Source organism: Mizuhopecten yessoensis, unplaced genomic scaffold (genome assembly GCF_002113885.1).
Source record: "Mizuhopecten yessoensis strain PY_sf001 unplaced genomic scaffold, ASM211388v2 scaffold10771, whole genome shotgun sequence".
NCBI lineage: Eukaryota > Metazoa > Mollusca > Bivalvia > Pectinida > Pectinidae > Mizuhopecten > Mizuhopecten yessoensis.
The window spans coordinates 946598-958745 of NW_018408713.1; the positions used below are offsets into that span (position 1 = coordinate 946598).

The window sequence follows — 12148 nt, forward strand, 5'->3', positions numbered from 1 at the left end:
ACTACTACTTTTTATATTCGATTTATTTATTTTCTTACTGCGTAGATATTCGAGCAGAAACGTGTCTATATTAAATATAAACCGTATAAATACGGTAGTTAATTGAGGTAATTAATGGTCAAAGTTGACCTTTTAACTCCACGTCAGTCATAAGAAGTGACCGGAGCTAATTACAGACCAATAAGGCCACAGTATAAACCTTTAATCCCGGTCTTAACTTTTGGTTTGTGTGGTCGGGACAGAGACGTGAGAAGCGTGAGAAGCGTTGTCAGCTTACACCACTTTTCAACTGGTATTTTGATTCCAAGACAATTTAGGACAACATGTTATGTATTTATTTTATTTTGCTTAATTGATAGTAATGACATTTTTTAACAATTATAACTTGATAATTGCGTGTTATGATTTCAACCTAAGTGTTAATTGCATTAACAATTACTGGTAGGAGGATGATGGAAAGACAGTGCGATACTCACTATTTGACTTGACAAAACTGTGCTTCGTTACCACTAAACCGATTGCCGTAAATATTTACAACTACCTCGATGAGTAATTGGCAATTTAATAATTACTTGGATCCCACACATTTCTGTTTATGAAGCCACTTGCTTGACAATGGTTTAGAAGTCATTATCAGGTAATTTAACAGGGGGGAACGTCAGGTCAAAGTAAGATTAAATTGATCGCCGACAAAAGTAAAACTGAGTAGGCTCCGATCTAAATCAATTGGTTGTCAAAATAAATCTCCGTTGACTAAAAGTTGAGTAGGGGATGAAACATGTCTAGTCTGATAAATTCTTGAAACAGAATTTGAACTCATTGTTTAGAATACGAACGAAAGAAAATGACTTGGTTCTTTAGTACGTTTTGTAAGATCGAGAGGCTTTAATGGAGTAGTCTGTTATATTTACAAATAAATCCAGCTATTCTCAGTTCATTTTAGAAGATAACTGTTACACTGAAGTATTCAGTCCTCAGAAATTATCAAACGCAAAGCAAGATGAGTAAAGAAACTACGTATATACGCTATATGTATGCCTGTCCTATGTGGAAAACGTTATTTCCTGTGTGCCTGTGTACTAGAAAGTTGATAACATAATTACACCCGTACCACTGTAAAACAAATAAACTTTAAATTATGAAACTTTCCATCGGCATGACAGTTCCTGTAAAGAACAGCATACCTTGCGAAACCTTTACGAAAAAATGACACAGATGAAATAAAAATGAAAACCACAATATTTTCCTGGGAGCCAAAAGAGTTGCAATAGGGTCAGACTGGAATTCGCACTCTGTGCCTCTGGTCAATTTACTTAGCTACCTGGTAAAACTACAGCTGTTTTATAGAAAAAAATAAAGGAAGTATACGCTTTGTGTGAAAAGTAACAGTAGAATGATCAAGTATATTGCCTATTGTGGCACAGGTATCCTTAATGTAATAACTCTCTGATGATGTTCTCGTTATATAATGTTAATACCTTTGATTTAGCATACCAAACCTTCGAGAAACACACGTGTAGCCATTTTGCAATATTGACATAGTATTAACGATATAATCAACTCAACACTGCGCTAATGAATATTTTTCGACATAGACGCAAACAATCAACGGCGCGCATATCATGTATTTCAATATTCATAAAAGACGGGCGATCAGTGATAATGTCAAGGTGCATAAGACAACATAATTGATGGGAATATTTAGTGGTTATTAACAGATAGTCATGCTTCTACTAATATTCAATGTAAATAATAATTGGGTGTGTGAAAATGAAATAAGTAGCCCGAAGACATAATGAAGACATTCTACTTAAACAACACGACAAGTAATTAAAAATGTAAATCTTCGTAAACTATGAAAATTGGTGGAATAGCAACTGACAATTTTGAAAAGTAAGCAAAGAAATATTTTTCTCGTGTTTTGTATTTTACAAACAATTATTTGAAATATATGATAAAGAGACAACTGGTTAAAATTTAGTTTATCGATGAAAGAAGCCAAACAAAGTAAACCTTACATCAACACAATATGTTATGACAATTTCGTCTAGTTAGGACCAATCTGCAGTACTTAAGTTCAAAAGAAAGAAATTCATGTTTAAAATTGTTCACTAACTAAAAGGGAAAAAAATCTACTTTAAAATCCTCAATATTACGCAATGCCTCAAACAGAAAACTTATCTTTAATACAATCATGTAAAATGTACCCAACATATTTCAGCTTTAATGTTATATTTATATTAAACAAATAAAAACAAATTGTTTTATTAAACTAGTCTTACTAGGTCAGAGTCAAATTGAAAATGTCCTATATACACATAGACTAACAAGCAGGTGAAAAGTCATAAATGTTACACGTCATAAACCAGGATAATTGGGGATAATTATGGCTGATTTTATAGGTCAACATGAACATTTATGTTTATGTTTCGTCTACTAGGCACACCATAATAATAAAAATCAACGGTACACAACCAACGATTTTGTGAAATTAATGTTCGGTAGTTTAGGGTCAAACTGGACACTAGACGGCTAGTGACTTCAGAGTGACAGCTTTATTGGATTAGGCCATTAACAAAGACCATTTCCTGAGAAGTGTTGGGTAGGCTTTACCAAAATAAGCTGATCAGTTTTGTCTGGTTAATACTTTTCTGTAAGTGTCCATGTTGTATAGTGTCGAGCGAAGGTGCCTTGGGCCTACAACGTCGAAGAGCACCTAAATCGGCTATACAAATGTATTACGGTGTGTATTTGGCACAATAGAATATAGAAATTTAGAAGAATAAATGGGTTTGTTTTGTTATTAACCAGCATGGAACTAACACACCTGCCTCTCCAATTAGTCACGCCTTCTATTCCAGTCAACAATATAGTCATAAGCATAGTATGTTATATAGGTAGTCATATCCTAAGGCATCGAAACAAGCTCCGACGAGCTTTACAATGATGGAAGATACTATGAATATATATAGTGTATCATTCAGGTATAGTCATATGAACAACATATTACATATCGATATCGATATAAATAAACTAATTAAAGTTTTCCATTAGACTGGAGACACATCTAAGGGTCCCTGTCCTACTGCCGGAGAACGCAAAAAGAAATCCATTATGGTCCTTTTTTCAGAGACAGTAACAGTTTTATTTCGTACTGGATAGCGTTGTAGAAGAACTGAGTTATTGAGCTGTCGCTGATCAGGTGATCAGGTAGCCCAGTTATAAAGAGTGTCCATGGTGGTGATCAGAGCTCCAGAGATTGAATCCCGGTAATGCCCCGTTGTACTTTTACTATCAAAACAATGATATTCAGAATATGTTTTTCATCTCCTTAATAACAGCATCCATCAAAATTTTCAGAATGATTTGAAAACAATCAGTAGGCTAAGGGAAATTAATGTGCTACTTAAATGTGTGCTTTTAACTAGACTAGGTTGTGCACTTATAATGTATACACAGGTTCAATATCTACAGAAATAGACTAGTTCTGTAACAAGGAAACACGTAAATGTATATAGAAACAGCGGTTAATGTAACCTTACATTTTCCTTTGATCTTTATCAGTGTTCCCATTTTCTCTTACCAGATTGATAAACTAATAATAAAAATAGTGTTCCTAAACACCCTGTTGTTGTATTGGGTGTCGTCTGTCAATGAAACCTGTTCTGCCTCCTACATACCCAGTGGTTTTCTTGGGTGGTTTTCCAAACGTGATTTGTTCTACCCCATACAATCTCGAATTTGTCCTTCACCTTTTATGCCTCTACATCTTCCTGTTCATAACTGTTGTCCCTTTGGTGTTATATGATTTCATTATATCGATACATTGTTAAGGTAATAAAGATAATAGATAAATAAAACAACGAAATTCTCAAACGAGGCTTTCATTTATATGTATGTAAGTAATTTAGATTAAAAATGTTACGTACAGTTACATTCCCAAATAAACATTAGTTTCTAAAGCTGTATTTTATAATTCGATAATTACATGCTTTAATGTTTGAAAACAAACGCCTATTCTTTAAAACTAAATAGCGGAGCGCTACCCCGTGGTTTTAAATACAACCAGCATGATAGGAATTTACAAAAACTTGAGATCAGTCAGTTGGAGGTAAAATCCAATAAATCCCTCCACTTGCTAGCAGCTCAAGTGGTACTGGTGGTTGTCTATGACATAAACAAAGTGGAGGTAGAATTACCCTTTCAGGGGAACAATAGACTACTAAACAAGACAGAGAGAGGCTACGTGTAGAAGAACCTCCCCGTGTTAAGTACATTGTATTATAATATGGCATGATAAAGACCTCGTACCAGTGAATACGTTCCTTCCCTATTGTTATCTTTTTAATCAATAAATAGTTTTTGTATGAAATCCTATCTGATGAAAATGAGATGTTCTTTTGTTCTTTTATGTGTTGTGATAATACAACAGATAATCCTACTTTAATAATGTTCTTCGTGAATCTACATGCTTCTGTGGTGCACATGTTGGAGTTGGCCAGCTTGGAATGGCTTAGACTGGCAGAAACTCCGTTTTTATCTTTTAATCTTAAATTGATATTGTAATTTTGATAGTGACACAAATGATGTTAAAAGTTGCCATTCCGAAATGGACATATCGTTTGTTACTCGGTGCACAGCTGTTTTACAGCAAACGTGGTTACACTGACCTTATAAGTGGAGGACACATCCGCCAAAACTGTGACTTTGTATTGGAAATTTAGTAATTAGCGTGGAAATAGTTTTTTAAATCAATTCTGCAATGAATCATTACCTTGCGAAACGTGTATGACATAAAGATCAACAAACGTGTTATGAGAGTTAAAACTTCAACGTAGCCAAACTGGGATTCGAACCCTGGACCGACGGGAACAATACTATCGCCTTTACCAATTGAACTTCCCCAAAAGCGGTATTTACCTGGCCCAGTTCTACTACTATGTAAAACAAAACAAAATGGGAGGTTACTGTGAGTGTGGAAACAATAGATTTGAATTCTCGAATGCTTTGCCAGCAGCTTTACAGGCGTTCTTATCTCATAACTGTAAATATTGAAGGTGTACATTGTATCGTTATACTGACACTATTTGTTCGGAGAGTGTGTGACGGTATAAGGGGATTTGGTAATATATTGGGTATAACAGTACTACTGAGAAATCGAGGCTTTACTGTATATAAAGGAAGGGCATTATATCGAGGTTTTATTGTATATAAAGGAGGGGCATTATATCGAGGTTTTAATGTATATAAAGGAAGGGCATTATATCGAGGTTTTATTGTATATAAAGGAGGGGCATTATATCGAGGCTTTATTGTATATAAAGGAGGGGCATTATATCGAAGTTTTATTGTATGCTGTAGACAAAAGTGAACTTCAGTCTATCATGGTCTCCACAAGTACGCGTATTTCAATTGTAGCAACTTGTTCAAAAATTGAAGTGGGAGGGAATGTATGTCTCCGTGGAATTGGCACCAGACCTTTGGATCTAGTTGTGCCTGTAGCTGTGCATTGTCTTAGTTTAACTAAATGACACGCGTACGCTATTGACAACTATAAATAGATTGGTAGGTTGATTTATGGATGCCTAACTTAATGTTTAATTAATATACGGTAACATCAATTCTTCAACACGTTTCAACAAAAATGTATTTTATTTGTAAAAGTAGTAAGTATCCTTTACCCAGTTGTCTCTTGTTAGTCTCTGAACAGGTAATACGAACTATCGCATCGCATCATTACACCGCGATGTCCAGAGGGATACTCACATGTATGCTTATATGGTATGTTGAGTGTATTCGGAATATTGACAGTTACAATTAACTGTATAGATATGTGTTAACAGGCTGTTTGGAAACTTTCCAACCATACAAGGCACTAGCTACAAATTCCGCCTAATTAGTTTTAACAACGATATTACGGCACGTTAAGTTTTTAAAGTACAAAACTTTTACTGAAGACATGTTGAGCTTGGGGCCGTCTTTATCATAAAAAGCATAGTCAGCTTAAATCAACAAAAGCACACGTAAACAGGAATGTTAGAATGGATTATTTTCGAGAATTTTTTCCAAATTTACCAATACTTTCCTATAGCTTGTCATTTTGATTCCCAACATATTTACTTTTTTAATAATAATAATAATAATAATAATAATAATAATAAGACCAAAAGACATGTTATTCTGATGATCGGCTAAATTAACAATGCTTAAGCCTGACATGGTCTAGTGTATCGTTTATTAGTAGATAAGTGTTGTTTAGTCCTTCTTGACCTGCCAATTTTATACATATGATATTCAGAGTGTTCACATGGCCAATTCTCTCCAGCCCAATAGGTTTGATCTAGACATTGCTGCAAGCATATCCATGCGCAATTACCCGAACCGCTTTACTTTTAAAGTATACAGTTATCTTTGTTATTTTGAAAGTTTTAAAGATTTCAGACTTACATGTCCAAGTGCAGATATTGTATTCCCATTTGTTTTTAAATATCCATACCTAGGAAAAAACCGGTATTGTTTTCTCGCTTTGTTGTATTTAACAGACTTCCGTTTATGTAATTGCAACCGTTGTTAAGATTTAAAGGTATGTAGGGCTTTTTTTTTTAATTTACCACCAGTAGAGTTTCGTTTCAACACGTAATCGTATAATCAATGTGAATTTTAGCTAAAGTTGTAATAAATCAGACTGACCCTTTATACTGACAAGTTTTTACCATGCATAAAAATTATCTCCCGTAAATAGAATTCCGTGTGAATCAACACTCCAATACACATAAGCGACTGTCCTCTTAAAACATTTTTCTAGGGATATCGTATCGTATTGTCTAAATACAATGTAAATGTGTACAAATAGAAAAAAAAGTATACCATAGCGTCAACAAACAATGACAACAAAAGAATTTGAAGACAACAACGGGAACAGGAACCGATAAGAAACCGTTAGCCAACCCCAACCCCTTTCAACAACAACCAACAATACAGACGAGCGACCAAGCGTCCAAGAACAAAGTGTATCGTTTACAAACCAGTAATACATAAATAGTTTACACATTTTGCATTAAGGTAATAGTTGCCCCTTGTTTCAAAATGTATGGAATATGCAAAATGCATGTGATGTTTTAATTTCCTTATAGCGTCTGCCGCGTTGTCAGTTTGATTCCATTTCTCATGAAGGAGCTATACATTCATTGACAGACCTTCCTATTTTACAAACATGTAGATAAATTTTAACTTCTTTCACCGAAAACAGCATTGCCTTGATCTGCCCTTTACAGAAATTTCTTGTGATTTTTTTTTCTTTTTTAAACTCCACATATAATTATATACGTACATTATCAGAAAGTGTGAACCTCTCATAGTCAAGTTAAACAGCAAAGCATATTTAACAAAGTGGACGAACAGCAAAAGAAAATTAAAGGAAATATTACCCCCCTCAAAGGATCAAGTGGTCAGCATGTACAAGGTAGGTGAACTTCATACACTCACATGATTGCACATAAACATTTTGTAATTAATTCAGTGTGCCAAACTTAATCAATGTCTCTTGAGTAGCACCAACATTCGAAGTGATCTGTCATACGAAATACGCACAGCGTTCTGTTAATCACTTATCATTTACTTGTGTTCCAGCATATATGAAAGAATAATAAAAGGAAGGATCGGTTTTGCTTAGAAACCAACCTGCGTGATCATACTTTTCGGTTAAGTCATATCATATGTTATGCACGTTAAACTACATATATTATTCGTATTCGTAAGCCGAATTTTCGCTTCCAGCAAATTGCAATAAAACTTCGGATGAAGTGATAAAATCATACCAGTTGACAATATGAGAAAAGTACCTGAAATATCCCACAATTACTCTTAATTATATCATGATTTAGCTTTCTCCATTTTGAAGATAGACGAGAGATGAGAAACAACTTACCTGTTGATGAGAGAAAATGGACTAAAAGCATACCTACTCTAGATCTACAATAATGTCCCATTCTGTACGAGATACCAGAAATGGTAAGAGGTAAATGTCCTTTATCTTTAGCAAATTGGGGTTCAGCAAACATGTGTAAATGGATCTAATTGTGTGTGCTATCAGAGACGATTTGACATCCATTACCCCCGCTGGTTTTATTTACCTCTGATAACATTGTGAAGCTGGGCATGGTCGTAAAGCGGGTCACTATTGTCCGGGTGTATCCATCCAACCAACGTCAGGAGTGTTGACCACTAGGGTCAGCGAAAACTGTCTCCGTTGTTACTGCTCTCTCAGCATCGCCAGTATTTGGTCCACGTTCACTTATGTGTTCATCATGTTGATGTTGATATTATATCAATATACAGTTTGTTAGTCCACTTAACGGATGACTTAAGTCCGATGCTGTTCCGAATAGGAGAGCGGTGCGTGATACTTCTACCTGTTGAGTACTCGGTCAGCTGGTGGTTTGAGCTGGTGGTGGGTGGGAAGTGAACCGCAGGTAGCTAAAGCTCCGCCGAGCGAGTGTTTCAGGTGTATACTTCAGTCCTTTCCGCACCACTTCCCTTGATAAAGAGGGACGTATAGTTTGCCAGGTGTATGGCACTTTTTCGGTATAACAGAGAGCAAGCCATACGACATGTTAAATCTCACACAATACATGTTAACAGTTTGTATTCAATGTGTCACGCTAGGTCGACTTGTCGAATTGTCCATAGTTTAAGATCAATGATTTTGCAACTTGAATACATGTCTATTTTGTTTATATCTACAAATAAAGGTAATTGTTAAGCTGTGGATATCAACCACAAAGATACTAAGATAGCAGAATTCATATGATTTAACTAGCATAACCACTTACTCGTAACATTTGTATATCTGTGTACAACCCAAAATGAAAAAAATTGCATACAATATGAGCTATAATGAGTTTTGAAATTAAATAAAAGTGTTCGTATCATTGTTTTTTGTTTTTCGTGTCGTTAATTTTAAGAATATCAACACGCCTGGAGTAGATAAAAGGGTTTATTTAAGCAAATATCATGCCAAATTGAATCCATTAATCTATTTCCCCTCCCCTCCCCTGATTATGAAACTGATTTTTTTGTAAATAAACTAGTGTTCTTTAAAATGTCAAACTTAATATAAAGGTGAGCTATATTGGGTACACAATGGTGCGTGAAATAGGACTATTTGGGTCAATGTACGCACTCTTAAAAATATTAGTATCCTATTTAAAGTGTGAAGAAAACATATGCAGAATGTTTCTACGTGTCAGAAACAAATTATAACCATGTTCATACAGTATATCATTAATAACAGTATTTTGGATACCAAACATATTTATTACGGTTTTTGGCTGTATATAAATTACGAAATGAGAGGCCCCAAGCTTGTTGGCGGAAAATTCAAATTATTTGTCGGAGAGAAAACACAAGGTCAACTGGATTATTATTATTATTATTTCTAGCTCGGTGGTATATCCTGGTCGTGTGTTTTGACGCTACGGTATATTTTTGTCCTTGTTCGTTGAAATGCTGTGGTATATCTTGGTCTTGTGTTGACGCTGTAGTATATTTTTGCCTTGTTAGTGACGATGATTTATATTCTAGTCTTTTGTGTTGATGCTGCGGTATGTTTTGTCCTAGTTTGTTAACGCGGTGGTATTTTTGTTATCATATGTATTGGTCGTTTTTTACTTTTGATCAAAACATAAAAATAACATTCTCGACAACTGAACTTTAGGGCAATATAACAAACGTATGATTCGCGATTCAATCAATTTGACAATCTGTAGTAAGGATACAAGATACACCACGGCGTCAACACGCAAGGACAAATACATCATGGCATCAACATAAATGTAAATAAGTGTACCAGTGTATAACACAACTATACAGTATACCATAGCGACAACACAAAACAAAAGGAAATACCGCTGCGACAACACAAAACGATACGAAATACCACAGCGACAACACAAAACGAAAAGAAATACCAAAGCGACAACACAAAACGATAAGAAATACCACAGCGACAACACAAAACGATAAGAAATACCACAGCGACAACACAAAACAAACGGAAATTCCGCTGCGACAACACAAAACGATAAGAAATACCACAGCGACAACACAAAACGATAAGAAATACCACAGCGACAACACAAAACGATAAGAAATACCACAGCGCCAACACAAAACAAAAAGAAATACCACAGCGTCAAAAAAGACACCTAACGACAGAAAATGCCACAGCGTCAATACACAATGACAAAATTATCACAACGTCAACACACAATGACAAAATTATCACAGCGTCAACACACAATGACAAAATTATCACAGCGTCAATACACAATGACAAAATTATCACAGCGTCAACACACAAAGACAAAATGTGCCACAGCGTGAATACACAATAACAAAATTATCACAGCGTCAACACACAAAGATAAAATGTGCCACAGCTTCAATATACAATGACAAAATTATCACAGCGTCAACACACAAAGACAAAATTATCACATCGTCAATACACAATGACAAAATTATCACAGCGTCAACACACAAAGACACAATGTGCCATAGCGTGAATACACAATGAAAAAGTTATCACAGCGTGAATACACAAAGACAAAATGTGCCACAGCGGGAATACACAAAGAACAAATGTGCCACAGCGTGAATACACAAAGACAAAATGTGCCACAGCATGAATACACAGCGTGAATACACAGCGACAAGACAGCCACTGCGTCAACAATAAAACTGTTCCACAAAGTTAAACACACAAAAACCAATCTTAATCTCAAAATAGATTTTGATATATAAAATAATTTGACAATATATTCGAGATAACATAAGGAAAAACATCATAACTCCCTATAGATATATGGACGGCGAAAATATGAGCAGAGGATTTCCTGTACCATTCGTGATGATCCAGGAAGGTATCCGGTCACCAGCTACCCAAGACACTGAAATCGCATAGGTGGAAATCGAATCAATGTCATGTCTGTTAATATTCCACCGCGTAGATTGAAGTTATTCTATTAGAAAACCCTGGCTACAAATCTGATATCATGTTTTATGAGATTCAATTTATCGAACTTGTAACTTTTTGTAATTTGCATCCACATTTGGAAAGACATAATGCGGATTTTTTCTTAGTAATATCGTTTCGGGAAACTACTTTCAAAATATTGATTTTTCACACGGTAGTTTTTAAATTTCTTTAATTAGTACACGTATAATTTCTGATATATTATGTGCATTAATTAAGCATTCGTTTAGACATTATCATATAAAAAATGGATTCCTGGAAGAGAACATTATTTCTACAGATCACATTGTGACTTATTGTGTTACTATCATGTAACAAATTGTATGCAAAAAAACAATGATTTACGAATTATTCTTTTTTCACAAATATAATTTTATTCTCTTATCATAAAATGGGAAAATCCATCGAAAAATGGGAAAATCCATCGAAAAATGGGAAGACTGACAGGATCGGGGAGCCACTCGACTACCTTTTTAAGAAACAAACGTCTTCTTGCAGGAAGGTTCTCGTTCTTCCGAAGCAATAGCATCCTTCTGTTTTAAGTCTGATTAACGTTAAGGTGTGTCGGCATATATTCAGAACTACAGACGGTCATTCGGACAACCGGTTTCTTATTATAAAATCAAGCTATTTATTTCACTTAGCAGAGATTCAAATAAGTGAAAGTTTGGATAATCAAACTTTGGTTAATCACCGTTCTACTGAAGAAAATTAGGCGGTTAAAGTAAATATTTATTTGCTGAAGGTCGAAAGTTCTTAAGCCGACGAACTTTGATAAAACTTAGTCATCATGCTTTGTATGTTAATAGCAATAACACAACCCTGTCATCTGGACGGCAGGTCTGTTGATGAAAGGAATGTCTTGATTATTCTAAATGTGTCCTGTATCATATCAGCAATGCTGATTAAAGATTTATTTCGTTCACTCAAATAGTTTACCTTCCACAAATTGAATGATAAAGTACAAAGATACGTTTAAGGCCATATGTCGAGCGTTTGTATAAATTATTCTCCTTATCCATATATGTCAACAACATCACATTAAAATGGTGTTAAAGAAAACGATTTAAGTGACAAAACAATAAAAAAAAAATATACATGGATACCATGGAA

General features: G+C 34.9%; 1 protein-coding gene across 1 annotated transcript in view; it reads right to left on the reverse strand.

Annotated features, from left to right (window-relative positions):
• The window catches only part of LOC110462275, a 31200-nt gene extending 22641 nt beyond the window's left edge, over positions 1 to 8559 (reverse strand). The window contains exon 1 of the mRNA XM_021516180.1: positions 8133 to 8559. Coding sequence (XP_021371855.1) covers positions 8133 to 8159 — 27 coding nt within the window. The 5' untranslated portion in view covers positions 8160 to 8559. The remainder of the gene's footprint in view (positions 1 to 8132) is intronic.
• Positions 8560 to 12148: the final 3589 nt, after the last annotated feature.